The following is a 14,291-nucleotide window of genomic DNA, read 5'->3' as shown; positions in this document are numbered from 1 at the left end:
TATCATGACAGCTATGGCCGAATTGAAGAATGCCTTGTTTATTGGTCAGTGCCATGTTTTCTTGTGAAGTATTTTTTTAAGTACACAAATAAATGATATTTAGAAAGATTATCACCAGCTTTTTTTGTGCATTTTTTTCTGGTTGAGGTGACATTTGGGCCATATCACAAACTTGCTGTCTCCTCTACACCCTTATTTGAACCAGTTCCCTTTGTCTTACTTTTTCTCAAGTGCAATTAATTGAATCTCGATTTTTGTTTGTTTTTAATCTGAATCATCTTCTATCTTCAACTGGTGCTGAAATGACATGAAAGTGATGCAAACACAGTAAACTCCCTAAACACACAAACACAAAATCAAACGAGTTTAACAATTTATAGGTTTTTTTCAGTATGATTTATTTTCACATACTATTTGACATTTTACAAGATTGAATCAACGTTATAACATCTAAATTTACATAACAAAGTATGAGAAACAATTGAATTGTATTAATTTTCAAAGTGAAGTAAATCATTATGCAGCTAACCAGACTTTACAAAAAATATTTCATGTCTGTGTCTGTGACAATTTATATTTTGTGGTTCTAATTATTCTTTTTTCTTCATAACTGTTTGTGATTCAGTATTTGTGACTATCAATGATCATCATTGTGTTAGTGTCACTTGTCATAATCACAGTGTAACTTCACCAGTCGTTTATCTGTCTGTACAGACACAATCTACAGTTTTTGTTTCTTGATTTTCACTCTCACTGTCGAGTGTTTCTATGAAAGACAGCACTTTAATGTTATTGCAAACAGAGGGCTATAGAGAAAGACATTTGTATTTGTATATCCAAGTAGGCAAACTGTGTGAACCTATATCTCCAAATCACGATGCAGATAAGTGCAGTGCCTCCTTTATTCAAACAGCCGGTTATAAAAGGTATTACATCTACTTGAACATTTGTTCTCTCTACTAATGGATCGAAAAAGGATTTTGGCATTTAAAATAATAAATGTAAAATCTTTATTAACCAAGCCAACAGAATTATGGTGATTATTTCTGGAAGTTTTGTTACTCGACACTGATATATATATATATATATATATATATATATATATATATATATATATATATATATATATATATATATATATATATATATATGATGAAAAATCTATCAATATGTCTATTTTGACATTACAAGTCCCATTCAGGTAAAAGCAAATAATCCTGCTCTGAAGGATACATTCAAATGTTTACAAAGTGTAGATTAAAAACGAAAATGGTACATAACAGAGAAATGATCTACAAGGAAAAATAATATCGATAAAGCCAGGACTAGGAAAAATATTACTGAGCAATCCAATCCAGAACAAATAGAAGAACAACGTAGAAATGGAAAAAAGATAAAGGGGGATAGAAGATAAAGCGATAGTGACCTCTTGGTCCACCTTGGGAGGTTCCCTATATACAGAATTCAGTAAGTCTGGAAAGTGAAAGTGTACAACGACGAAGGGCAGCCAATTCATCGAGTTTATTATTGTTCATATAAAGAGAGATTAAGACATTTGGATCTCCGTGGTCTAAAAAAGTTCAGAACTTCACGATGACTTGATTCAAATTTATAAATTGGTACACATGATTGATATTGTTGATCCATCACAATTCGTTTTCTCTAGAGAAACGTTTACAAAAGGAGATAAATCCAAACTTTACTTATTCACATGTAATACAAATTTAATCTTCCTGTTACTAATCTTTAATGTTTTGTATTACTTTACTTTTACTCACTTGTGGTAAGATATTCAAAGGATTTGAATCAACGAATGTCTGTTCTGTGGACAGATTTAAAAGTTTACTGACCAAGAGTAAGATTATCTCAAATTTCAGTGTGAGGAGATATATATGTTGTATTACTCACTAGCAAATCCACCACATGTCATGTAATCTCCGTAATAAGACCTACTGAACCTACCTCTCGTACTTTCGCAGTCACTCGTATAAACGTGTTCCAAATTACTTTTTAAAACTCTTGCTTGTTCAGGTGTGAAAATTAATGTTGTGCCGTTATTTCGTATATGTGCATTAAATAGGTAAAATTAAGTGATTACCATTTAATGCCAAAATGCAAATCCAGTTCGTCCTTGCCAAATGGCTTCAAAGATGCAAAGTTTATAAAATTTGGCCAACCTTTGTACACATGCTACGTAGTTTCCAGTTTAAGTAAATCTTAGGAAAAGAAGAAAATCAATAAAAAAATTTATAGGGCCATTGAGAATTGATCTAAATCGCAAAAATCTCTTACATCAGAAGGATAAAAATGTTGACGAACTGGCTAATTCTCGGTTCTCCTTGTAGATGGCACACACACACAGACACAGATTCACTCATTCCTATTATTAATTTAATATAGATTGTTTAACGGTTCATTGATGACATTAGTAAATCACTTTGGATTGTTCATATCAAAATCATTTAAAGTAAAAGCCTTTAGCCTTGCTATGTTAAAAGTGTGTTGAAGATGTAAAATCAAATCTGATACTGGCGACTTTGTCTAAAACTAAAACAATACATAACTGGGATGGCAAAGAGAGAATTGCAAACAGTAAAACATGACATATTATCACAAAATATTTTATTCAAAAGTATCTTTATCACTATTTACACATACATGCACACACACACACACACACCATTTATGGAAGCATATATCACAATGACATTAAATCCGTCTTTTTCAATAATGAGCTTAGATGTGTATCATCATATAAGTTTATGTTGCAAGGAAAATGTCCCATCTTAATAACCGAGGTGGGGTGAAGTGTGTTTGGGATTTTTTTTAAGCATGCACACACACAAAATATTTGTGGTGCCAAAGTTGTGACAATGCAATAAATTTCTTCTTTCCTTTCACGTAATGGTGCAATTTTACATACACGACCATAAAATTCAAATTTTTATGTTTTTAAAAGTTTTACTATGCATGCGACACATAAAGATCAAATATCAGTGCCAGTAAAAGAGTAAAAAAGATGGGACAGTCGAAAAATGTCTAGAATTACAATTAAAGCACCCAAGAAAAAGTAAGACCAAGAGGAATTGGTTCAAGTAGGAATAGATGTAGATTCCAAGAATGTACCATCAATGCATAGTTGAGATCGCCTAAAAATCCCATCCAGACATCACAGAATCCCACTAAGAAGAATACACTCAAATGTTTACAAAATATGTTCAAATTATAACTATCAGTACATAACAGAGAGATCTTTTACAAGGAAAAAAACGTGCACTATACATTTGACTATTTCCCTCTCAACCAAGGACTCTGGCAAAGGCCAGGACAAAACCTAGTAATCCCAGATGGGTGATTTCAGTGTCACCTTGGTCAACCAATATGGGGTTTCGTGATGCTTGTTATGCAGAAAAAAGAAAGAAAGAATAGTTGCAGTTGAAAAATGTTGGGTGTAATTAATTGTTGAAATATTTAATTTTCTTTTTATATGATAGCCTACAATGGCTTCCATTGCAAACACCCAAGGTCATGCACGTCACAATCACTTTACAATGCAACCCACTTATAACAACAGCACCAGGACAAGCAATTTTATGTCATAATAACCAAATGGCGCTATGTCTGATAAAGACATAAAATGAAGGTAAAATGCAAGGCAATACCTGGAAACAAGATGCGATAAATCGTCAGTTTTCGGTGCTCCTTATACGGGCAGTTTTCAAGCCTTTGAGTGTTTGGTGGACCATTTTAGAGACTTGTGGACTTGTGATGTTTGGGATGAAATCAGGCTGATGATGTGAAGACATCCTTAATCGTGGAAAGTCTTTTCTTGTAGAGAATTATGTCACACACCTTCTTTTCTGCTTGAGCAATGACGTCAAACAATGGATCTCCTTTTGTCTGCTGCTCCCCAAAATGCCTAAGTGCTTCAATGGCTGTTTTTGTTTCAACACTGGAAACCAATGGAGTTAAACTCATCATCGTCATCCCCATCAAACTGAAGTCATGGCATCTCTCCCACATGACGGCTGATTGCAGAAATCATTATGACTTTGGTGACTTTGACATTTGATATAATCCTCTGCCTAGACTTCACTCATGAAAATGCCTTTGAGTCTGTCAAAGAGATTGAAGAACTTGGGAGGGGAAGAGTTGCATTCTCGTAGGAAGAAGAAAGTTGATTTTATCGATCTGGAAGCAAGTCTTTTCATTGAACATTGAGCTATTAAAACTTATTCACTCTGTGACTGGCCATTAGATGCACCACTCTGATTAGTTACTAACAAACATTCACTGATTCGTGAACAAGCAAGAATTCTCTTTGATTTTGTAATAACCTAGTAAGCATTAATTTCATTGATCGTCAAGCTATTTTTTTCATTCGATGTCTAAAACGTTGTGATTAAAATGTTCAAATCTGTCTCAAGTTGGCAAAGTTGTTAGATAGAACAAACCAAGGGACAGGTACGGACATTCGTAATAAGTGGCTTGCATTGTATCACAATGACTATTTATCTTCATTTTATAATTTTACTTTTAAAATGTATAGCACAATCGAGCATTTTTCAACAATGGATAACGATGCTTCACAAATTACCCCTAAAGTTACTTAAAACAATTCACATAATTGATTTATAATAATAATAATAATAATAATAATAATAATAATAATAATAATAATAATAATAATAATATAATGGTGGCTGAAGACGATAAAAATGATTCTTAAGTCAGTATTATGATGACAATGATGATATATTGATAAATAATAATAATAATACATGACTTTCAAACGTGGAAAAACATTTTAAAAACATTTAACCATCAAATACACCACACTTGCATTTTATACATATAGGTGAAAATTTAATAGCAACCTTGTTGCATAAGAACGAGTGATGTTTGGGTTTCTGGAAAGACTTGCTGTCTTAGACAATGGCTGAGGGCAAAACTTGATGGACACACACGAGTGATTGAATTGAGGATCTATGCTTTCCCTGAATCATGAGGACCCACCAGCAGCTGCAAGAGCTAATTTAATCGATTTGTCAAACCAGAAAATTAGGTTTACTGTTGTCAAAGAGTTATGCTTTATGCCCTGGTCAGACCTGAGCCAAGAGTAAACAGACACGTTGGGAAAATCTTCAGCACAATCCATAGTTGTAAATATTAAAAAAAATTAAAGATGTGCTAGTAATTACACATACAGTAACCCAGTGTTATATTGATCTGCATTGAGAAATTCTTAATGTTACTATAATTTATACTTAATATCTCACAGCAGTGGAACGTGACACAGGCCTAAGGTGTAAATCTTTGGAAATTATCAATAACTTGTCATAATTGCCTTTTTCCAATAAAGTGAAATCTACTCTGACTGATCTGGTCTAACCATTCATCGACAAAGTAGGTACTCTAACAACCTAACATCACATCACAATTTGGGGAAACAGATGCTGGGAAAAGATTCAACACAATGATATAGCATGCACTGTAAAGAAACAGTCAGTTGAGTTGACTGTGATTTGCATAGTGAGAAAGCTAATTCTGGGTAAAATGGAAACCAGTTTTACCATTCATCAAACATACAAAATAATCACAAGACAAAAATAACTCATTGACAAAAAAAACAACAACAAAACATGCATTTTTTAATGCAAGATTAATAAAAATCACAGAATTTGTTTGAAGCGTAGCTGTCAGGAATGGAACCGGGTCCATGTCGAATAGGTGATTATTAAAATAAAATAACTTCAAAAAAAACATAAAAGTTCAAAAAGACGAGAGAAAATTAGCGTACATACTGACATCTGAGAGCCTGGAATAATCATTGTTTGGTATTTTGCTCTATTTCTGTTTTATTCATTTTTGTCTCATATTTTTATGGTCCACATGTTGCTATTCACTTCCATGTCAAGAGATGACCTGCCAAAACAATCTGGTGTTATGTTATGACTAAGATGAAAAGAATTGTATTTAAAGTTGGACTGATCAGAGTCACTACATTCCAATTTAAAATGTAATTTTATCAAACTGTTATATTTATTCATTTTTTAATTATCTAATATCTTTAGTAATGTTAGTTATTAGTGGTAGTAGTAGTAGTAGTAGTAGTAGTAGTAGTAGTAGTAGTAGTAGTAGTAGTAGTAGTAGTAGTAGTAGTAGTAGTAGTAGGAGTAAAATTTCAATTGGAAGCATTCCATTGCTGTACGTTTTAACAACCAAATTTTAAATTAGGGACAGGGGAAGGAGGAAGCATTTAAAAGAATTGTTGAATAACCTTCCCCCCCTGCCCTTTGCCCCATCCAAAATGGTGAGCGATATTATGATTTAAATCCTTGAGCTTTTCCCAGTTTCTGTGGCAATGAGACCACTCCAAAGCCACCTGCCATTTTCCAATCCATTACAGGACAGTTAGAACAAAATGTTAATGGTAAGGGTATCGGGGTTGGGGCATCTGGAAGGAAGCTCCACTGGGATAGGGCGCTCCAGATGATGGTGCAGGGTACCCCATGCTTGTGGATGATTGAGTTTGTCTTGGGACACCCTCTCTTATCAACTCGGCCATTTTTTCACTCTTAATACGCCGAAGGTGCATCATCGTCCGTTGTGGCAAAAACTTATTGAGGAATTCCTCCATGTCCATTTGGTTGTCATAGAAATCAGAGGTCAAGGCCTGGAGATTGAAGCAAAAAGGTCATAGAAATCAGAGGTCAAGGCCTGGGGATTGAAGCAAAAAGGTCATAGAAATCAGAGGTCAAGGCCTGGGGATTGAAGCAAAAAGGTCCTAGAAATTAGGAGTTAAAGAACTTGTATAGCACTTAGAGAATGGTGTTTACCAAACAAACCGCTGTATAAATGCTCTCTTATTTTCTTCCTTTGACTTTGTTAATTCATCCTATCAGTTTTAGCATGAATAGATTTTTGCTCATCAAACATAAAAAACAAGGAAAGTACAGTATTCACTCACCTCAGACTCTTCTTCCACTTTGGCTGTCTCTGTCTGTAGCAAGGCAAGAAGGGTGTCCATAGACTGGTGGCTCACGTAGCTGTCTGGAAATATCATCAAAATTTTGTCATGACCCATTGTCAATAGAACAAACCATCAATATTGTCATCATCACAATCATTAATATCATCAATATTGTCATCATCACATCATTATTATCATCAATATTGTCAACACTGTACTGTAATCCTTATTATCATCAATATCGCATCATTATAATACAGTTGCAACCCCTGGATAATGACATTGCTCGGGACCGGAAAATTATGTCGTTATCCAGGGGTGTCGTTATTCCTGGGTTTTCAAGATGGTGGAAAAAGGGGATGTGGTGAGACCTGTGAATACATACAGTGCAATGCACGGACCAAGGCCTGAGAGAAGACACGTCCTAGTGCACTAAAATTTAGAAGCACTTAAAATTAGTAGATCTACATCTTACGATATTAATACTAACAAAACAAAACAAAACAAAAAAATAAAAAACAACTAGGTATTTACCAGAATAATATAAAATTTGGACTGATGTTTAGAAAAAAAGTTGATTTTTTACATGAAAACAATAACATGAAACAAAGTCGTTTAACAGGGAATTTACTACAATGTATGTGGCTATTTGGAGGTTTTTATTACAAATAATATATAGCTAAAAAAAACAGGACCAGAGGTCAATGTCACTATCCAGGGGTTGTCGTTATTCAGGGATGTCGTTTTCCAGAGGTTGCATGTAGTTGTGTCATCAACAAAGTCATCATTATTATGGTCATGATCTTTAAATTGTCATTGTCATCGTCATGTTCTTATTATTATTACTATTACCAACTAATTTTCTTCCCTTACTCTCTTAGAAATCCAGCAGCATTACATATGTTTTATGCCCACTGCACAAATGCAGTTAGAATGCAAGTTTTAATATCACGGCCCCACTGGTAAGCTGAGAGTGTGGTTGGGAGTTGACAAGTATGTGGTTGGGAATTGACAAGTGTGTGGTTGGGAGTTGACAAGAGTGTGGTTGGGAGTTGACAAGGCCCCACTGGTAAGCGGAGAGTGTGGTTGGGAGTTGACAAGTGTGTGGTTGGGAGTTGACAAGAGTGTGGTTAGGAGTTGACAAGAGTGTGGTTGGGAGTTGACACGTGAAAGTGACGGTTTGGCCTGAGTAGCTTAGACATTTGACAGGCTAATTATTTTTTGGGTATGCCGTCAGAAAACTGCTTCCATTTGATATTTTTAACCCATCAAGTTAACAAATATCAATCCAATCATAAAAATAAAAATGTTTTTAAACTCATCTGCCAATGTTAACAAAATATGTATGTACACTGCACAATTGACATTAATGCTTATTTACAAAATTGCATCTTTTCTTATTGATTGCAATCAGTTCATCATCATTAATGCTTTTTGGTTAAACTGACACTGACAGGTTTCCTCACATTTCTAACTCTTGGTTCTAAGTGACGCGTGTAGCAGCCATAACTATCTCTCACCTGCTGTATTGAAATGGACCCAATGTGACTAAATGTGATCAACTGGTCTTGACAACAACAATAATCATAGTGAAGGCATCTCTATACATTAAGGTACTCAAAGCCAAAGGAAAACATTTTATCACAATAATGGGGAGATGTTTCTATTCATAATAAAGGAAAGAAAAAGCACCTAGTTTAGTCTTGTCCTCAGCCAAGCTGGTCTTCAGTGCGTTTTGCCTCTGGTATCCTGAAGCCACCGTCTGCTTCAAGTCCTCCAATCTAGGCTGGAGTGTCAGGTTATATTCAGCAATGCTTTTGTTTGAGGCAATCAGATTGTCATGGTCTTCTTGAATGCCCCGCACCTTAAGGGTACAAAATATCAAAGACTGTCATTAGAAATAATTCTACACCTTGTAATGATGATAATAATAATAATAATAATAATAATAATAATAATAATAATAATAATAATAATAATAATAATAATAATAATAATAATAATAATAATAATAATAATAATAATAATAATGATAATTCCACGAATGTGGAACTCTATCAGTATTGAAACAAAAAATAGTGAAAATTCACTTTTAGAAAACGGTTAAAACATGAACTTTTCTGGAGGGCATATAATATAGGCTCTTAGTATGTATTTTATTATCATATCAATGTGGTTTTTATCTTGTCAGTTCTATATTTGTGCACGATATATGATGTATTGATGTAAAGCGCCAGTGAGCAATTTTGATTGGAACCAGGTGCTATATAAATTCATTATATTATTTCATCACTGCAAATATTGCGTAACAGACCAATCAAAATAAGGAACAGTCACAGATTACTTTGACGAGCGGATGCATGAAAACTGATCTTACAGAATTTTTTCTATATCTCTCTCTCTCTCTTTCTCTCTCTCTCTCTCTCTCTCTCTCTCTCTCTCTCTCTTTCATACCCCCATTTCTCTCTCTCTCTCTCTCTCTCTCTCTCTCTCTCTCTCTCTCTCTCTCTCTCTCTCTCTCTCTCTCTCTCTCACCTGTGGCAAATCATTAATCAGGTCTGTCAATTTTGAGTCGTTGTCTTCTAGATGTTGTAACTCTTCTTTCCCTAAGTGATGTAATAGGCTGAATGCCGATCTTTCATCCATCTTGGACATCACTGAGTTTGTTTGGTTGTCATGGAAGCTGCTGTTACTGGTAGACGAATGGAGGTGACTTTGACTTCCTCCATACGATTTGGGGGAGTAGGACAAGTTGTAGTTTGGTGGTGGGGGTTGAGAGTAGCTCTGATACATCACAATCACTTCAACAGTCAACAAATGAAAAAGGAGAAATGATTTATGGTTGAAGATAATTTTCATTTGAATTAAATTATAATTTAGCTCTCTCACAAAAACATAACACTTAACCCAATATTTAGCAAGAGAACCCATAAGTTTTGTACCGTTATAACTATAACCCTTCAAAGGAATTGCAGTTTTCAAAACAAGAGATCCATGATTAAGATGACATAATTTGACCTCTCCCCTCTGAGTTCCTGGTTGTGTGCCATCTATTAATAAGTACGTTGCCATTCGGCGAATCAGACTTGAGACCACATTAGAGAGTTAAAATGGCCGTTTTACTCAAAAAGAGAGAATGGGGCAAAACGAGTGTGACAGTCTGATTGAGAGTCTGATGTATCCAGAAGATTGAATATTAGATCTGGTTGATTGATACTAAGACCTTCTTTCTTCCAGAAGTCTTTTTCCAGTCACAGTAGATACAGGGTATTCGCATTTAAAGAAGTATTTTTTGTCGACATCGGTCATAGTCAAAGTCTCCCTAAGCCCAGAATTGCATACTATTACTATTATGAAACATTTGTAGTAAGTGCCAAAGTTTGGCTTCAATTTCAAAACTTCATTAATGTCATCAATGGAATGAGATGAGATTCTCTTATTGAAAACGAAAGTTGATACTATTAATTCTATCGTGAATTGATTTTTAACACATTGTTCACGATGAGTTAAAAAAGAAAATTATAATAATAATGATAAATCTCCACCGAAGTGGGGTCATTCATTTAGAGAAATCTAAACGGGCATCGCCAGCTAGTCCTGGTCTCAGTCAAAGACTAAGAGGGAATCTCCAAAGACATATGTATATGAATACGTCTCCACCTCCATCGTGCATCTATGGGAATCTCCATACTACGCATAATATGGCATAACAATCTAGACTAAATCTACAGTCTGTTGACAGTAACACAAATCATTCCGGTAAGGTTAAACTTAAAATCAAACGAAGTTGAATCTAGTAGTCGGTGCAGAAAGAGATAGAATGAGTCTAACAATAACAATGGTTTTTATACCTGAAATAGCCTCACAAAAACACACTAGAAGAAATAACACACCACAGTAAAGGAATTCACAATGCACAACTTACAAACCAGAACACTACAAATGACAACTACATTCCCTACACAATACTAAATATTTAAAGGAATTTGAAGTGTTATTTAATCCATGTGAGGGTAACTTGTTTTTTTTTAAGTTATCCATAGCGACTAATCCTCAAAAGTGTTGTTTTCCCAACTGCAAAATATGGATGCGAAGCGTGGACTATCAGCAAAGCAGAGAGCACAAAAATCACAGCTTTTGAAATGGAATGCTACAGAAAAATACTCAGAATATCATGGACTGAAAAACAAACTAACAAAGAAGTCCTGAGAAGGATCGGAATAAAATCACCAATTCTTCTTCAAACTGTAAAGAAATTGAAACTGAACTATTTTGGCCATACGACTCGCCACAAACCATTAGAAAAGCACATTCTGCAGACAAGGGTAGACGGCAAGAGAGGAAGAGGTAGACCAACAAGAAGCTGGGAACAAGATATATGTGAATGGCTGGGAATGACAACTCAAGCAAGTAGACTGGCGGAAAACCGTAATCTGTTTCACAAGAAAGTTCGGGAAGTAACGTCCCACGCAGGATCAGCTGACTAGAATGATTGATTGATCCATAGCGACTACAATTTATAAATCCCAAAAATTATGAATTTAAATTTAGTACAGTAGTAGGAGTAGGAGCAGGTTTGACCTAGTTAGACCTAGTAGTAGGTCGTCTGATTCCAGTCTATAGAAGTCTGATTCCAGTCTATAGAAGTCTGATTCCAGTCTATAGACAGGTGCCAATCAGCCATAGGAAAAGTGAAGCGCTAGTTTGGGTTAAAATTTGAATTACACAATGTCACATAATCACTGTTTCATTATTTTTTACAGTAGCTATCTGAACGGTTCTGGTATAACTTTAATTTACTTTAAAGTTAAAGAGCATAGATCACCCTTTTAATGTGATTGAAATCAAGGTCGGCACATTATGTTAAAAATTATAATATGATAAAAATTAAGTCATTTAAAAACTTTTATATTTTTTTTCTCAAAATTGAGTCAAAAAAAAAACAAAAACAAAAAAAAAATAATAAAAGAAAGAATAAAAAGAAAAGGCATGTGTCTAGATAATAATTCATTTTTATTAACTGTAGATTAGATATGTCAAATTTAATAAAGATTGAAGGCAGCGCAATATGTTTAATTTTGGGCGCCAGTTCAGTAACGAACCCTCCTCTTTTCTCCATGCTTAAGTCCCGTTTCAATCAGTAGTAAGTGGGGGAATTCCCAGCCACAGATTTTGAGCTTTTTTTTTCTTCTAAATTTTGAGAACTCTAGACGTCTATCTAAATTCTAAATAAAAAAATCATCATAATTTTGGAACCATTTTTACCCTAGTCCTAGTCCTAGATCTAAAAGTACGGCATCATATTAAATTGTTATTAAAGGCCTGTCTATCTGTATAAAAATAATTATTGATTTTTATTTTTGAAAAGACATCAATATATCAAGATGTCTAGACCTAGATACTGAGATACCTTTTTTTACCTGAATTTACCTCGAGCCAGCCTAGTCTCTAGATTCTAATTCTCTAGTTATTCATTGATATGGTTGTGTAAGTTTGTAAACCCTCTTCCGCACTAGGACAGGACTGTCCCGGGACAGTCCTGTCCCAAATCTGTAACATATAGAATTTAGAGAGATCTTCCGCACCTATTGGGACGGGACAAAACAGTCCCGTTGTGTCCCAAGCCGTTGTGAAATGCTACAAAATCAACGGGACAGGACTGTCCCAGTCCCGTGTTCATATCGTTTGTGATAGTAGAAAAATATAGCAGACTTCCGCACTAGGACAAAAAAGTCCCAGACTTGGCGGCGCCGTGTCAAAATTGAAATGCCTGTCTTTATTTTCTGCATCCCTACTACTACTACTACTACTACTACTACTACTACTACTACTACTACTACTACTACTACTACTACTACTACTACTGCTACTACTACTACTACTACTACTACTACTACTACTACTACTACTACTACTACTACTACTACTACTACTACTACTATTGTTGCTTCTGCTGTGGCTAATGCCACTAATATATTAATACCTACATCCCTTATATTTTGTATTTATTTCCAATTCCATTGTATTTATTTTCCAACAATAGTCCACACTTTATTTTAGTTCACTTTCTATACTGCATTACACAGTTCCTTCCCGCCTCCCCTCTTTTGACATAATTAAGTACGCAACTTTTATAAATTTCTATTGCTCTGTTTTAATTCGCGCTTCCTCACAAAGTAGCAAACAATTTCCTGCCTATCAATGTTTTTGTTTATGCATCTTAACAACGCCACTACCACATTATCTCATTCGTCTGTAGTTTTTAATTCATCATGTGTTGTTGATGAAGGGGAAACCCGAAACGTCCATTTTATCTGTTTTCGTATATTAAACTGAAGCTTACATTCAATTTCACAGTTATAATTTATTTATTTATTTCAATTCTGAATATAAAAAAGCAAGAACAATTCAAAAAATAATTCTATGTGATGAAACCACGTACAGAAGGCATAGCAACATAAATATTTTCGGCAATTTAAAAACGTATGTTTATAAATATAATTTAAGAAGTGTCACACTTTGTGACACAGTAGTAACGTGTCTAAAACCGGTCGCACATCTATTCGGTACCTTGTGGGATCAGTTATCTTTATCGTTATTTATTTCGGGAATTCTCAATGAAAATATTTTTAAGTAAGTCCTTCTGAGCCACTTGGACTCATTGTAAAACAAATTAAGTCCTTTAGAGCCTTGTAGCCAATCGTGCAGGAGTTATTCCGGTTTCAATAGCGTGAAGCGGACAATTAACGTATTTGTTTGAAAACCTTTGAACGGGACGCTAGTCTGTAGTCTATCGCAGATTACTATCCCAGCTTGACAGGTACCCTTTTACACCTGAATGGAGTGAGTGATTGGAGTAAATTTTCTTGCTCTAGAAAGTACAAGTTGGCTTCGGTCGGAATCGAACACAGAACCTCTGAGTCCAGAGTACAACGCGCTAACCATAGGCCATCTTGCCTCCTAAGCTTATAAATCCGGAACTTATCCATGTTTCTGTGGCGATGAGCAGACAGATAACAGTTTAAAATTTAAAATAATAAAATTCATTTTTTCATCCCATAGGGGAAATTTTTCTCGAGGGTCTATTCCAGGGTAAGACTGGAATAACCCAGGCGTCAGCCGCAATGCAGCGCCGCAAATTTAGCTAGGACAAGGTATAACCAGGCGTCAGCCGCAGTGCAGCGCCGCAAATTGAGCTAGGCGAGGTGACTTACTCAACTGATGCCTTTCGGGTACGAAGCATGCTGACTTTCTATTATCCTCTTGAATGATGCTAGTCCGTCAAAGATTACTTTCATCAGCGAACTGGTACTCATTT

The 14,291-nt window shown here is 35.0% G+C and overlaps 1 protein-coding gene across 1 annotated transcript in view; it reads right to left on the bottom strand.

Moving 5' to 3' along the window:
* Positions 1-2,605: 2,605 nt before the first annotated feature.
* LOC144968881 (vacuolar protein sorting-associated protein 37B-like) overlaps positions 2,606-14,291 on the bottom strand; it is a 13,198-nt gene continuing 1,512 nt past the window's right edge. Inside the window, exons 2-5 of the mRNA XM_078907702.1 lie at positions 9,509-9,774; positions 8,666-8,837; positions 6,971-7,053; positions 2,606-6,676 (exon numbers count right to left, since the gene is read on the bottom strand). Of these exons, the coding sequence (XP_078763828.1) occupies positions 6,428-6,676; positions 6,971-7,053; positions 8,666-8,837; positions 9,509-9,766 (762 nt within the window). The 5' untranslated portion in view covers positions 9,767-9,774 and the 3' untranslated portion in view covers positions 2,606-6,427. The remainder of the gene's footprint in view (positions 6,677-6,970; positions 7,054-8,665; positions 8,838-9,508; positions 9,775-14,291) is intronic.

Source organism: Berghia stephanieae, chromosome 3, assembly GCF_034508935.2.
Source record: "Berghia stephanieae isolate SIO BIC M18660-M18661 chromosome 3, UCSD_Bste_1.3, whole genome shotgun sequence".
NCBI lineage: Eukaryota > Metazoa > Mollusca > Gastropoda > Nudibranchia > Aeolidiidae > Berghia > Berghia stephanieae.
The sequence above is the reverse complement of the archived record's forward strand: the minus strand, read 5'-3'. Positions and strand labels throughout refer to the sequence as shown.